The 16,040-nt window shown below is 42.2% G+C and overlaps 1 protein-coding gene across 1 annotated transcript; it reads left to right on the forward strand.

The window, feature by feature from the left end:
- Positions 1–3,061: 3,061 nt before the first annotated feature.
- LOC145996288 (protein GVQW3-like) lies at positions 3,062–3,550 on the forward strand. Its single transcript, XM_083132718.1, has one exon. It carries the CDS (start codon positions 3,062–3,064, stop codon positions 3,548–3,550), a length of 489 nt encoding a protein of 162 aa, XP_082988844.1.
- The last annotated feature ends 12,490 nt before the right edge of the window (positions 3,551–16,040 follow it).

Here is a 16,040-nt window from a genome sequence, read left to right on the forward strand (position 1 = left end):
ACGAATCAGTTAGTGATACCGAAGTTGTCGTTCTTCCGCCGGACAAAGTAGATTGTCTTACTGATGAAGATGAAGGTGACGATGATGAGATTGGTGCAGCTAATGTCAGTGAGGTGCCAGGGCCACTAGAAGTGTGTTATACCCATTGTTAACAGAGATCATGCTGGTACGTGCAATGAAGAAGAGGAAGTCAATGAAGATGGTTCTAATGCAGTTTTAGGGGATCCAGTTCAATCATTATACCTAGATGGCTCAACTGTTGAAAATGACGCAGTGCAAGTGAAGAAGAGGAAATGCGTTGACACAATAACCTGTGCGAAGTGGAGGAAGTGCAGCCCCAATTATAATGATTTGCCACGTAAATCTGATATTGCATCACAGAAGGAGGCTGCATTAGAATCTCAGTGTAAGAATTTGTCTCCTGTAGAAATGTTTGAACTTTTTTTTTCTCCTGACTTGTTTGATCATATCGTACGTGAGACTGTCAAATATGCAACAACGTTTAAAAATGATACCGGTTTTGAGTGTAGTGTAGAAGAAATGAAGGTCTTCTTTGGCATTTTGTTATTTACAGGCTACCATAAGCTCCCAAACTTGAAACATTATTGGAGTGAGAAAGAAGACTTAGGCATTCCGTTGATTAGGGAAAGCATGACTCGTAATCGTTTTCAGAAATTGAAATCTGTTGTGCACTTCAATGATAACAGCAAACTAAGTGAAGAGACAAATAAAGGAAATGATGACAGACTGACAAATCTTTTAAAATACGTCCCCTGCAAGACATACTGAACCGAAATTTCATGCAGTTCGGTGTCTTTCAGGCTAAATTGTCCATAGACGAAATGATTGTAAAATATTTTGGGCACAACACGCTGAAGCAATTTATAAAAGGAAAACCTGTGCGTTTTGGATACAAATTGTGGGCAATATGTGGTTCAAATGGGTACTGCTATAACTTTGAACTTTACCAAGGACGAAGAGACAATTATGATAAAACTCCTCTTGGACCAAGTGTTGTGGAGTCACTCTTGCTTACTACCATTGATGAACCAGAAGGGTATGAAGTCTATTTTGATAATTTCTTTACAACATTTCCACTTCTGAACGAGTTAAAAGAAATAGGATTCCGAGCAAGTGGTACAGTTAGGGAGCAACAGATGCACAAGTGCCCAATTACAAATGTTAAGGATATGAAGAAGATGAAACGTGGGGATTTTGATTATCGTTTCGACAAGAACAATGACATTTTGGTTGTCAGGTGGAATGATTTGATTTTGATTTTGATGTTAAAATTTTGGGTGCGTCAGCACTAAGGCTACTTTGCACCCGTCACACTATACGGGGTCCAGCCCCTTACCGTTTCACATAACAACTCTAACGTTGCTTAATTAAAATCATAAAATGTTAAAATATTAAAATGTTCTGACTTTCGTTAAAAGCCGAGGCTGCAAAGAACACTCAGCACAAATAAGGACAAAACACAGGACAACACAAACAAAATTATACTGGCCATGGGGCCAGTCGCCAGAGCCTCGTTAGTCTGCAGTCCAGGGTGTACTACGTGGAAGTGAGGTTGACTATTGGGTGCACTACGTGGAAGAAGCACCCCTTACACCCCGTCAGGTGGAATGACAACAGTCCAGTTACTGTTGCCACAAACTTTGATACAGTAGAACCACTTGGTAATGTAGTTCGATATTCCAGGAAAGAGAAGCAAAGGATTACTGTGCGCCAGCCAAAACTAATCCGGAGTTACAACAAGGGAATGGGAGGGGTGGACCTCCATGACTGGTTGTGTGCAAAACATGAAGTAAGTGTTCGAGGGAAAAAAATGGTACTGGCCTCTCGTGATTAGAGCTCTGGATATGGCAGTGGTAAACAGCTGGCTTATATATAGAACTGTTAACAAGAAATTTCGCTTTTGGAATTTCGCAGGTAAGTGACATTGGCTCTTATAAAGCAACACCGCCCAATCGCTCTGTCATCAAGAGTCACTTCCAGGCTGGTTTCTCTAGCAGAAATACGCTTCGACAAGAAGGACCATTTGCTGACGAGAAGAGATCAACAACGACGATGCCAGAGGCAAGGTTGTTCTGGACGACCTCGTACTTATTGCATGAAGTGTAATGTTACCCTATGCGTGGAATGCAATGTGCCATATCATACCAAGTTGTAGACGTTTCAGTGAAGCTGGAAAATTTCTTCGATATTATTTCTAAAATGAATCTAATGTGTTAATTTACTTTGTCATAGATATACTGTATTGTATGACTTGTATTATTTTAAGACTTCAAATTACATCAAATATTGGGTAGATGAGGTATGAAAAATAACATTATAATATTCTTTTGTTACTATTCCAATTATTAGTACCACAAATGTGCTACTAATTTGAATAAAATAAAAACAATAAAATTCTAAAATGCATAAAATAAAATTAATCTAAGTTGTCCTTTTGTAACAGCGCGCATGCGCGCGCGCGCATACTCACACACACGCACGAACGCACGCACACACCCCTACACGTGCGCACACACATCCCACACACTGTATATTATGTATAAAAATAAAATGTCAATATATATATATATTGTGTTACATTTTCTATTTCTCATGTTTAACTTTAAACCCCGAAGTCCCAGTGATCTCATATGAGATCACCTACTCCCTAGGGAATAACGCATGGCAAACAAAAAATTTCGATTAGGTAGCTCATATTCCATCTTCAGAAGTATATTACGAAAATAAATTAAAATCCAAGCAAAAAAAGTTCTCTGGGACTTCATGGGTTAAGATTTCAAATTTACAGAATGGATGGGAGCCCCGCATTCTAATCTCACGCAGCACCTTGCAATATGTTTATCAGGGACATTCAAATGAAACCCGGTCAGTGCGTCTAAATGTGCCGTACATGTACGGTGGCACCACGTAACTGCGGGTATGGTAGCACCAGCTATTGGTCGAGAGACTGAGGCATGCGCACCATTTGACGTTGCATAGCGCCAGTGTGGTATCATGTCGAAGAGAAGGTGGTCACACAAGCTATCGTCCAGTACAGAACATGCAGGCGAGTAAGCAGGAACAACGAGGAGTGATTCGTTTTTTGGCGGCGGAAGGAGTTGGAGGCCGTGAAATGTATCGACGGATGAAGGCTGTGTACGGTGAGTACAGTCTGAGTCGCTCAAGTGTTGTGGAATGGCGAAAACGATACCTTGAGGGGCGCAAGTCACTGGAAGACGATGCTCGTCCTGAACAGGCTCATCGTGTCATCACACCGGAAATGATTGCGGAAGTGAATGCTTTAGTCTTGGACAACCGCAGAATCACCGTAGACGATATCCATCGGTTACTGGGTATTAGGGTGGGCACCGCCCACAGCATCATGCATCAACACCTAAACTTTCGCAAAATTTGTGCGCAGTGGGCTCCCCACCACCTGACCGCCGAACAGCTGAAAAATCGAATGCGCCTGTCTTTGAGTCATCTGCAACGTTATCATGAGGAGGAATACGGCTTTTTGTCGCGTATTGTCACAGGTGACGAAACATGATGTCACCATTTTGACCCGGAAAGCAAGCGTCAGAGCAAGCAGTGGAAACATTCGAATTCACCACCTCCAAAGAAAGCAAAGGCCGTGCACACCAGTTCTGGTAAGGTCATGATGTCCTTTTTTTTACCACAAGGGCCCACTGCTTGTCGAGTTCCTAGAACGGGGAACCACCATCAATGCCCAGCGTTATAAAGCCACGTTACAGAACTTTCGACGAGCCATCAAGTCGAAACGCCCAGGCATGTTGTCCAATAGCGTTATCCTCCTGCATGATAATGCCGGCCCACACACGGCCAACCCGGTGAAGACGACAGTGCAGCAGTTTCGGTGGGAAACGCTGGAACATCCACCGTAGAGTCCAGACCTTTCCCCGTGTGATTTCCATGTTTTTGGACCTCTCAAACAAGCTATTCGCGGACATCGATTCGCATCGGACGACGAAGTGTGTGAATGGGTCCAGGCCTGGATCCGAGAGCAGCCTACTAGCTTCTTCAAGCATGGTATCGATCGGCGTGTGTCGCAATAGGATAAATGTGCAAACAGTTTTGGAGATTATTTTTGAGTATGTGTACTGTGTGTATCTACATTTTTGAGTACATGTAATGTGTATAACTACATCTTTCACTTAATACACTAATTACACTAGTGACCGGGTTTCATTTGAATGCCCCTCATACTTCTGTGAATTTATAATACTGTGAGAGCAACAAGAAATATTGCTTATTCAATGGATAATGATAATTGTACAATGCAGAAACAGAGGTATTTATAATTGATTTTTCTGTTGATTTAGATTATTTGCTTCTGCAGCAACAGAAAACATTGTGTGGACCAGGAATTGCATTCTGCTGCTCCTGGACGAGTATGGGAAGCGATCAGAGCAGTTTAGAGATGCCAAACAGAAGTTATTGTAGAGTGGTGTGGCCCAGGCTGTGGTGGATCATGGCTACACCATAACGTGGGAGGCAGCGGAGCGCAAGTTTCGTAACATGAAACTGACATTTGTATCTGCTCTGGACAATTCAAAGAAGAGTGGGAGGGAAAGGGTGTCATGGGAGTACTTCGAAACCTTCATGGAGTTGTTCGACATGCATAAATCTGTAAACTTGGGGCCCACCCTGGCATTCAATTTTCCAATGCCCTCTGGTTTAGTCCAGCAAAATCCCATTGTACCATCCCCCTTCACTTCTCGCAATCTTCCTGAGGCCACACCCACCACCATGAACACACCTCTCAAAAGGAGAACAACCATTGCTGATACCCAATATGATGCATAACTAAAAATATTAAAATGTTCTGACTTCTGTTAAAAGCTGAGGCTGTAAACGGGCACTCAGCACACACAAGGACAATAAACAGGACAACACACACAAAATTATACTGGTCATAATGCCAGTCGCCAGAGCCTCGTTAGTCTTTAGTCCAGGGTGCACTACGTGGAAGTGAGGTTGACTTTTGGGCGCCCTAGAAGAAGACCGCCCCTTACACCCCAAGAAGATGATGAAGAAATTCGAGGAAACAGGTGAATTGGGTGTTGCACCAGGGAGAGGAAGGCAGCCCATCCCCGTGGAAGTTGTGGACGAAGTTGCTGTAGCTGTAGCTGACCGTGCAGCACATGCCTCAACTTCTGCAACCAGTGCTAGAGCTGTGGCACGTGAATTGTCACTCCCCTGGTCAACAGTTCGCAAGGTATTGCGGTGCATTTTACACTGGTATCCCTACAAGATTCAAATTGTGCACCAATTGAAACCCCAAGATATTCCACAACGCCGTGAGTTTGCCCATCGGTTTTTGGCACGCATGGAAGTGGATGACATGTGGCCGGGGAATATTCTGTGGACTGACGAGGCGCATTTTACTCTGGTCGGTACAGTGAATACTCAGAACTGTCGCATATGGGGTTCCACTCGTCCACATGTTGTGCAGGAACAAGCATTGCACTCAGTTTACGTGACTGCTTGGTGTGGGTTCACTAGCTCCTTCATTCTTGGTCCGTTTTCCTTTGAGGAGATGACACCTCGAGGGCCTGTTAGGTGTACAGTGACATCTGCACGTTATAGGGACCTCCTTGTGCAACACTTGATTCCAGCTTTGCAAGAACGGAACAGGCCTCCCCAATGGCGCAGTGGTAGCGTCATTGCCTTGTAATCGAGGGGTCCCGGGTTCGATACCCGGTGGAGGCACAAGTGGTTCGGATCCCACTTTAAACTGTAGGTCCAGTCCCGATTAGCCTTACTGTGCATAAAGTGGACTTAAAACAGCAACTCAAACTCAAAACAGCAAGAACGGAACTGTGAACACACCACCATTTTCATGCAAGATGGGGCAACACCACATGTCGCTCGCCACGTGAAAGATTTGCTGCGAGAAACCTTCACTAATGACCGCATCATCTCTAGGCAGTTTCCAGATGATTGGCCTTCCAGATCCCCCGACCTTAATCCATGTGACTTCTGGCTGTGGGGATATTTAAAAGATCGTGTCTATCAGGGACATGTCCGGTCTCTGCCTGATCTGAAAGCTAGCGTACAACGACATGTCGCTCAGATTTCACCAGACATGCTGCGAGCAACTGTCGATCATGCCGTGTTACGAATGCAGCATGTTGCTGAATTGGGAGGCCATATTGAACAGTTCTTGTAACCATAGTTCCTAATAAACATGCCAGAATCATTGTTCTCGTGTGTTTGATCTTTCCTGCCTATTTCCTGTAACTATACCACGTTTTGACTGCTTACAGCGCCATTTTTTACCCTGGTGGCGAGAATTGGAACTTTTTTTTTTTTTGCATAATTCGCGAGCGCATTGCTTCATTAGCATATCTACGAAGTTTCAGACTGCTACTCTCATTACAGCCCGTGCTATACCACTCTGAACACCGTCACTTTAATTATAACCACCTTATAACGACTAGGCATGGCAGTATTGCATCCTTAAAGAACGCCTGAAGAAGGCGGCAGTCGCTTCCCCGAAACGTAGCTAACTTAAACAGTAGACTCACAAATACGTAAGTAAAATAGCTTTTATGATATTTTTATTGTATTCTTAATAGAAATATTTTTTAATATCTAACTTTAAGTAATCAATAATTTTTCATGCGATCAGAATCAATTTATTCATGCTTCACCAAAACCATCTAACATTCAGAGTGGGAAGATGAAAAATAAGTTACCAGATGTATGTATAGGGAGCCAATGTAGTGCAAGGTGTCAATACTAGAGTACTGCATTGGACTGCTTTCGTTCGGTTAGGCTCTATCGAATCCCCCATGCTCGAGTGTGATTTGCTCGAATATGTGAAATTCATGTTGGTAGTTTCAGCCCATAACTATCTATTCATTTTCATATATTGTTATGTATTGATAAGATAGACTGAATTGCATTTTAACATAGAGATGATGACTATGTTCACATTAGTTTCAATTTCACTGCGTCTTTCACTTCACGAAGCATATTTGAAGGCCCACTACCACAGACAAATTATGGTTATATGTGAACTATTTCCTTTAGGAACAATATTTTGGCTATTTTAATGAATTCTCAATAACTTAAAAGACTACACGAGCTACATAAAATAGCCCTGGCATTGTAACTATTACCGTTACTGTATCGACAAGGAACCAGAAGCAAATTCTTTGATTTGATTTGAATTTAAAAATTTTGGGTGCGTCAGCACTAAGGCTATTTTGCACCCGAAACATTATACAGGGTCCAGCCCCTTATCGTTACAAATAACAACTCTAACGTTGCATAACTAAAATCATAAAATATTAAAATCTTCTGACATTCGTTAAAAGCTGAGGCTGTAAAGGAGTATTCAGCACAAATAAGGACAACACAAAAAAATTATACTGGCCATGGGAGCCAGTCGCCAGAGCCTCGTTAGTCTTCAGTCCAGGGTGCACTAACGTGGAAGTGAGGTTGACATTTGGGTGTACTACGTGGGAGGTCACCCCTTACACCCCAAGAACACAATTGTGCCATAATTAATATAACTTAATGTCGTTAGCTACAACATTAAACCATTGTGACTGGTTAAAAACTGAGGCTGTAATGGGGCACTCAGTACAAACAAGGACAAAATGAAAGACAACACACACAAAATTATACTATAGTGCCAGTCGCCAGTCTCTAGTTCATCTGCACAAAATGCAGTCCAGGGTGTACTAAGTGGAAGTGAGGTTGACTTTTGGGCGCCTTAGAATAACGCCGCCCCTTACACCTCATTGAGAATATGGAATAATATGTAAAAATAACTAAAATATGTATATTTTGAATTTGATTTTAAAATTTTGGGTGCGTCAGCACTAAGGCTATTTTGCACCCGTCACATTATACGGGGTCCAGCCCCTTATCGTTACACATAACAACTCTAACGTTGTAGAACTAATATCATATACCCGGAATTAGACAGCACTGGCCTTGAGACTCAGGACTTCGTTTATCTATGGAAGCTGATCACATGTCAATCAACAGATTCGAAGAAATAAGATTTCTGCATTTTTCAGATAATAATGAAGTATCCGGAGACAATACAAAAATCAGACCTGTAATTGACAAATTACATGAAACTTTCCGCAAGAGTGGGACTCCAGAAGAATCTCGTTCTGTGGATGAGATGATTCCATTCAAGGGACGGTCATCATTGAAGCAATATATAAAATCAAAAACTCCAAAGTGGGGATTCAAAGTGTGGGCAAGAGCAGGAGTGTCCGGATATGTATATTGCTTTGAAGTCTATCAAGGTTCTGTAGCAGGAAGAGAAAATTCTAGTGACTTTGGCGTTACAGGGGACGTCGTTCCCAGTGTGTCATGACATAACAGGGCGAAATCACAAGGAATATGTTGACCATCTCTTTAGGTCGGTGCCATTAGTCTAGGAGTTAGAAAAGCAAGGCATATATGCGATTGGTACATACAGGTCAAAGATACTTCAAGGAGCTGAAGCAAAGCTTTTGTGAGACAAGGAAATGAAAAAGATGAGTAGGGGATCAATGTGGTAGCTACGTCTAGGGAAAACATAACAGTAATCAAGTTGAATGACAGAAATATTGTTGGTGTTGTTTCTTCATTTGCTGGCATAGAGCCACAAGATTCTGCCAAACGTAGGAGCAAAGCAACAAATAGTAACATTGAAATACCAAGACTTTTTGCAATACAGCTATATAATATGCATATGGGAGGAGTCGACTTTATGGATTGATTGATTGATTTAAATTTTATGGGTGCGTCGGCACTTAAGGCCATTTTGCACCCTTCTATGTATATGGGATTTAGCCCCTTATCTAAAATTCTGACTGAAAACTAAAAAAGGGGGGTAAATGGCAAACAGTCACACTAAGTACGCTGCCCTGCGGGACACCGTTCTCTTGTTCGTGAAGATCTGAAAATGAGTTCCCAAAACGTACTCGGAAAAAACGATCTGATAAAAAGTTTTGAATAAAGTAAGCCATATGGCCACGGACGCCCCAAGAATGGAGCTGCTTTATGGTGCCTAAGGGCCAAAGTTGACAACAATGGATTACATCAAAGCATTAGCCAGAGAGTTGGTTGAACTCACCTCGATAGAAGGCTGGCCTCAGCCAATCTCCCACGAGAGCTGAAGCTTACTATAGCAAGAGTCGTGAACAAGGAAATTCCAACAACAGCAAACGCGCAGCCACTAGGCACACAAAAGAGATGCTACTTATGAACCAGAGCAAAGGACAAGAAGACTAAAACAGTGCGTACTGTATGTGAAAAGCCCATCTGCATAGATTTTTTTATTTTAAAATTTTGGGTGCGTCAGCACTTAGGCTATTTTGCACCCATCACATTATACGGGGACCAGCCCCTTAACATTACTAAGAACAACTCTAACGTTGCATAAGTAAAATCATAAAAGCTTAAAATCTTCTGAGTTCCGTTAAAAGCTGAGGCCGTAAAGGGGCACTCAGCACACACAAGGACAGAACAGGACAGAACACACAAAATTATACTGGCCAGAGTGCCAGTCGCCAGAGCCTCGTTCGTGTGCAAAATGCAGTCCAGGGTGTACTACATGGAAGTGAGGTTGACAGTTGGGTGTCCTACCCCTTACACCCTCCCCCCTCCCATCTGCATAGAGTGCTCCAAAACTGTATGTAAGAATTGTTGAAGTTCAAGACTTGCAGAAATCATTATGTTTGCTGGGTTTTCAAAGTGCTTGGTTTTGTTCATTGCTGTGTTCATTTGAATTTCAGAAAATGCACTGAAACATTTAATTTGAGTATACTATGGTGAACAGCTAGAATTTCAGGATAATATAACGTTATTGCATCATTTATGTAGTTGGTATCAATTATTTTTCCTCTGCGATCTCTTCCACTTACATATCTTCCATGGAGACTAACAAACATAAAAAAATAGTTTAATTAGGTTTTACATCATAGTGATCGGGAGGGGGAAGCTAAAGTGGGGTGTGAAACACCCCACCTTACCATATGTGCTACAAAAAACACGTTACCAGTTAAGGACTAAGCCAGAATTTTAGATAAGGAGATATTTCCCCGAATATATTGAAAGGTGCAAAATGTAAAAATTCATTCATTCCAACTCACTGGTAATCTTCTGTATAGAACAAACCCATTCCTACTGAAATTGTACAGCTTCCATTGGAAAAGATTCTGACATCAGCAACATGCACTGCCTATTTTCAAGATTTTTGTCTTCCAGACAACTGACTGTTTATAACTTCAGAGTTCACTACCGTGTGGCAAAATTTTAGATTATGTTTGTGTGGGAGTTTCGCTACGCGTTCGTTTCAAAGATTTCAGTTTCTAATATTTCTGAAATTTTTATTTTTTCCAGTGCTTGAACATTATATACTGTAACAAAGTTATGAGTAGAGTAGTCACAAGAAAAGCTTTTGAATTTGAATTTAAAATGTTGGGTGCGTCAGCATGAAGGATATTTTGCACCCGTCACATTATACGGGGTCCAGCCCCTTATGGTTACAAATAACAAACTCTACCGTTGCATAACTAAAATCATAAAATATTAAAATCTTCTGACTTGCGTTAAAAGCTGAGGCTGTAAAGGAGCACTCAGCACAAATAAGGACAACACGAATAAAATTATGGGGCCAGTCGCCAGAGCCTCGTTAGTCTGCAGTCCAGGGTGTACTACGTGGAAGTGAGGTTGACTATTGCGTACACTAAGTGGAAGGAGCACCCCTTACACCTCACAATAAAAGCTTGCCACGATCACCGATGCGTAGAGAACGCAATTTCGCCTGTGTGAACCAATCCTCATCGCGAGGCTGCTCTGCTTGATAATACGCTTGTTGCAGGGCACAGTCTTCAACATCGGCTCGAGCAGTATGTATCGTCCCGCGGTGAACGCACAGCAAGAGCAAGTTAGTGTTATTGTGGAATTGTGGCGGCTTGTGGCGTTCTGTTAAAATATCAGCTCTACGTGACTTGTGTATGTGCTGTAGAGCGTAACAATGGCCCCACGTGAGTCTAAATTAGGAAGTGCCAAAACATTACATAGTCAAACAAGGGAAGTTATTTATAACGTCTATAAATTCATGAGAAATGAAACAGGTGCTTCTTGCAATATAAAAGAAATTCAACTGAAAGTGGCGAAAGCAACGGGTGTGTCCGAAAGGTCGGTGCGGAGTGTGCTTCAACAAGCGAGAACGGTTGAAAGTGGAGAAGTTGAATCATTTACAACCCTGGGGACCAAAAAGTGTCAATTGGATGATTTTGATAAGTGTGTGATAAGGAGAAAGATTCACAATTTTCATACAACCAATGCCGAGAGACCAACGCTGGAAATTATATGAAGATATACAGTTTCAAGGTGGTGTAACTACACTAAGCAAGATAGTTCGATGGAAAAAAACAGAAGACATGCGCAGAATATTAATGGAGGAGAATGACATAAGGTTTTTGCGAATGCAATACATAAGGAACGTAAAATGATACCGAAACGAAGGCAGGCCTATTGTTTACACTGACGAAACATATATGCACAGCTCGCACACAAAAACAAGCTCTTGGAGTGACGGTTATCTACAAGGTTTGAAAGCACCAATCTCTAAAGGCCAAAGATTGATAATCGTGCATGCAGGTTTTCAAGCAGGTTTCGTGCCAAATTCGTCCACCATAATTTTCTTTCTTTCATTTTTCACCTCTTTCCTTGAGGATGTTGTAATTTTTACAAATCTTTCGAATGCCGACCGTTTTTTTTTTTTGTGCTGTCTTTTTGTGATATGGGAGTTGAATATGTCCAATGAGATTATCAATTTGGACAGTGATGAAGGGTGAACTTATCTGGCTCCTACTATGTAGTGTTCTCGTGGAGCAATTCAACTTCTCATTTCTGGATGCCAATTTTCGGCCCAAGTTCCATATCTTTAACTGCGATTACATCATGGCCTGCCGACGGAGTACACCCTGGACTGCATTTTGCAGACAAATTAGGCTCTGGCGACTGGACCTGTGGCCAGTATAATTCTGTGTGTTGTCCTGAGTTTTGTCATTGTGTGCGCTGAGTGCCCCTTTACAACCTCAGCTTTTAACAAAAGTCAGAATATTTTAGATATGCAACATTAGGGTATTTATTTGTAACGGCAAGGGGCTGGACCCTGTATAATGTGATGGGTGCAAAATAGCCAAAGTGCTGACACACCCAAATTTTTTAAATCAAGGTCTGCATGCATTTTTTTTTCTAAAAGCATTTGATAAAATTATTTCGTCATCACCTGACAGGAATGACGAACATTTCGGGAGATTAAAATTCGCCTGGAGGAAAGCATAGTCAATACGTTGAACAAGAATGTGAGGAATACTTAAGGCAACGTTACAAATACGACAGCCCTTGCAACAAGTGGCTATGTGTTAGATGGCAGTGTACAATATGCAGTTGAGTAAGTATAACTTCTTGACTAGAGGGACGAGACAAGGAAAGCCACGTACCTATGTTGGACTTCATAGCATAAAACTTGTTCCCCGTCCCCGCATCCTACTCTTCCAGCCAAAAGTGTCAAGAACACATCCACAAAACACATTCTGTAAATCCCTAGCTGGCAGAAGATTCAAGAGAACGTCACCCTCTGCATCAGCAGACTTGGCGGCAGCATCTGCTGCTTCGTTCACCTTGATGTCCAGCAGAAGTGGACATCAGCACTGGAAGACACAAGGACACAACCCGTCGACATATACGATGCAGGAATCGGTGGAATCTGTGCATAAAATGACCTTCCTCACGGCGTGAATATCAGTAAAATCCAATGTTGTTAGGACTATTCAGTTCTGCCATGTAAATGGAACAGGCTGTGTAGAACGAAACTGTAGCTTTGGGAGTTCACAACAAAGGCGCATCCAACTGATTCCACTGATTTGGACCCATCCGTGTAAAACACGTTAAAATTTGGGAACTGAGATCAAAGCTCTAAAAACCTCTGCAGGTATTCTTCAGTTGGTTTTCTGCCTTTGGGAGGGCACTTAGAGACAAGTCCATCAAAGGTGCAGGAAACTCCCAAGTTGGGAGAGGCGGTAAGAGTGGGGAGACGCTAGGCACATCACAATCTACACCTAGTACTGACAAGAACTCGTCTGCACGAACACTAAATCCTCTAGTAGCACGAGGGTGTTCGCTGTACAGAGCAAGCCTTCTCTTGACCAAAACGGTGTCATATGACGGATGCGAGGGTATCGAGAGAAGATGAAGGAACTAATTGACGATTAGCGCAGTCTTTTGAATTTGAAATTAAAATTTTGGGTGCATCAGCACTTAGGCTATTTTGCACCCATCACATTATACAGGGGCCAGCCCCTTATCATTACAAATGACAACTCTAACGTTGCACAACTAAAAATCTTAAAATCTTCTGACTTCTGTTAAAAGCTGAGGCTCTAAACGACCACTCAGCACACACAAGGACAAAAAACAGGACGAGCCTGGTTAGTCTATAGTCCAGGGTGTACTATGTGGAAGTGAGGTTGACTTTTGGACCCCTATGTGGAAGGTACCCCTTACACCGCTAGCGCAGTTTTCATAGAAGCAGCGACAACTGAGGTACGGAAAGCACCGGAAAACACACGAATACCATCATGATGCACTGTGTCTAGGATGAGATGCAGAGATGGGAGGGTGGACAAATACACAACGTATCCATAATCCAGCTTTGACCTCGGTACAGGCACGTCCAATCAGCACCCCAAGATGTACGGGCGTAAAAGTTTGAGAACACGGAGACAAGATAACTTTATTAGCGATGGTGAGGTTGCCAGTTTAATTTCCTGTCGAAAATGAGGCCAAGAAATCGAACCTGATTCATGTCAGGGTCAAGATGGCAGGTACGTGGACGACAAAAATAAACACATAAGTACTTCTCGGATGAAAAGCCGAAACCACTTTGGGAGGCCCATTCAACAGAACGGTTAATGGTCAGTTGGAGCTGACACGAGATTCCGTGAGCGACAAAAGATTGTGAGGTCGTCCATATAGAGGAGACCCTGTACAGGTGAATGAATGTTTGCCACAACACTGTTCATTGCTATGGCAAAGAGCCATACTGAGTACGCTGACTTGCGGGACACCATATTCTTGCTGATGAAGATCTGAAACGCGTAAACAGCGAATGGATAAAAAGTTCTGAATATATTATGGGTAACCAGGGCAAGAGTAAAAATGGCATTTCTGTAGATTTTGCAAGACCTCAAAACAAATTAATAGCGTAAACCGGGAAGTCAACATGACTACCGAGTGTTAACAGCAGCAGAACGTTCGGCCTGAACTGTGATGCCGAGGAAAGTGGCATAATGTTGAAAACTCCCACCCGAGCAAAGTTTTTACAGGTATGTGTTACATTTGATAGTGTAGTATATACGACAAGTGGATGGTTGTTTGATTTGATTTGAATTTAAAATTCTGGGAGCGTCAGCACTTACGATATTTTGCTCCCGTCACATTATACGGGGGCCAGCCCCTTACCATTACAAATAACAACTCTAACGTTGCATAACTAAAAAAAATTTAAATGTTCTGACTTCTGTTAAAAGCTGAGGCTGTAAACTGGCACTCAGCACACATAAGGACAAAAGAACAGGACAATACAAACAAAATTATACTGGCCATGGGGCCAGTCGCCAGAGCCTCGTTAGTCTTCAGTCCAGGGTGCACTAATGTGGAAGTGAGGTTGACATTTGGGTGTACTACGTGGAAGATCACCCCTTACACCCCTAAGTGGATGGTTGAAAATGTTCGTGCGAAAGGCATCATTCCTAAGTATTATTTGGACATGGTGTAGAAAAAAAATACGTGTCTAGCCAAGAGCTGGCATCCACGATTCTAAAGGACGACAATTCCGGGGTAAGAAGGAATGTTCACTCTTGCCCCTCCTCGAGAGATGTAATCTTGACATGCTTACATAGTAAACACTTGAAACAGCGTATAGAAAAGCGATATTTTTATTGTCGTAGAACCATGGACGAACCCAAGAGGCAGGGCTATGGGGGGTCGGGAAACTGCATTACCCTGCAAACATGGTAATAAAAGTATTCAAATTCTAATTTCCTATCGTGAATCGAAATTCTATAATGTCAATGACTTTTCAGCAGTTGAACCACTTTCACAATGTTCTGGTTACGCCGATCCATAAAACAATACCGATTCTCATTTCTTGTACATTCTTTCAGGAATTCACAAATATGGTGTGAAACTACAAGAGAAAGACAACCAGAGGTGCCTACGGAGAAGACAGTATGGAGGCAGCGATTACAGCAGTGAAATCGAAGGAGATGACTTAGAGCAGGGGTTTCCAACTGGCGGCCCGCGGGCCGCATGCGGCCCCCGTTGCCTTTTTTGCGGCCCGCGAAGCCAGTTTGTAAAAAACATTAATTTTATTTATTTGTATTGAAATACGTTCTATTTTTACTGAAGGAACGAAAGCTCTGTGAAGAAAGACAATATCACAGGTAGAATTGATTTGGCAGTCAATAATGATCATCAGAAGAATCTAAAGTGACGTAACTTTCTCTTCACACCATGCATTCCACCCCTTCGCTATGCGGAATGAACTCCACAGCTTCGCGAATGCTTCATTCACTCTTTGTGTTTAGAAACAAACTGCAGAGCGGCGCTATAGAGATATGTTTTACTACGCACGAAGTACGAAGACATTTCCAATGTTCCAACTCGGATTGTACTGCGACTGATTGTTCAAGTTTGTGCAAATATCGAAATGAGCAATATCTCCAAAAAACGTAAGATTGAAAATGAAAATAGCTTCTCTCCAACTTGAATTGTGTAATTTGCCAGGCGATGTGTTCCTTCAAACTAGGCAAGAAAAGGGGCCAGAGATTTTCAAATACCTTTCAAGGGAACGCTTTGCAAACCTTCGTAGTTTTGGACAAAAAATGACATCGATGTTCGGCAGCACATACACGTGTGAAAGTGTTTTTTCTTCAATGAAGTTCATCAAGAACCGCTACAGAAGCCGACTGGCAGATTCTTCACTGCTT

This window comes from Lepisma saccharinum, chromosome 12, assembly GCF_977018435.1.
Source record: "Lepisma saccharinum chromosome 12, izLepSacc3.1, whole genome shotgun sequence".
NCBI classification, from domain to species: Eukaryota; Metazoa; Arthropoda; class Insecta; order Zygentoma; family Lepismatidae; genus Lepisma; species Lepisma saccharinum.

Bases quoted from the DNA above. Each gene is read 5' to 3' on its own strand.
- LOC145996288 (XM_083132718.1), top strand. From the start codon at position 3,062: ATGCAGGCGAGTAAGCAGGAACAACGAGGAGTGATTCGTTTTTTGGCG.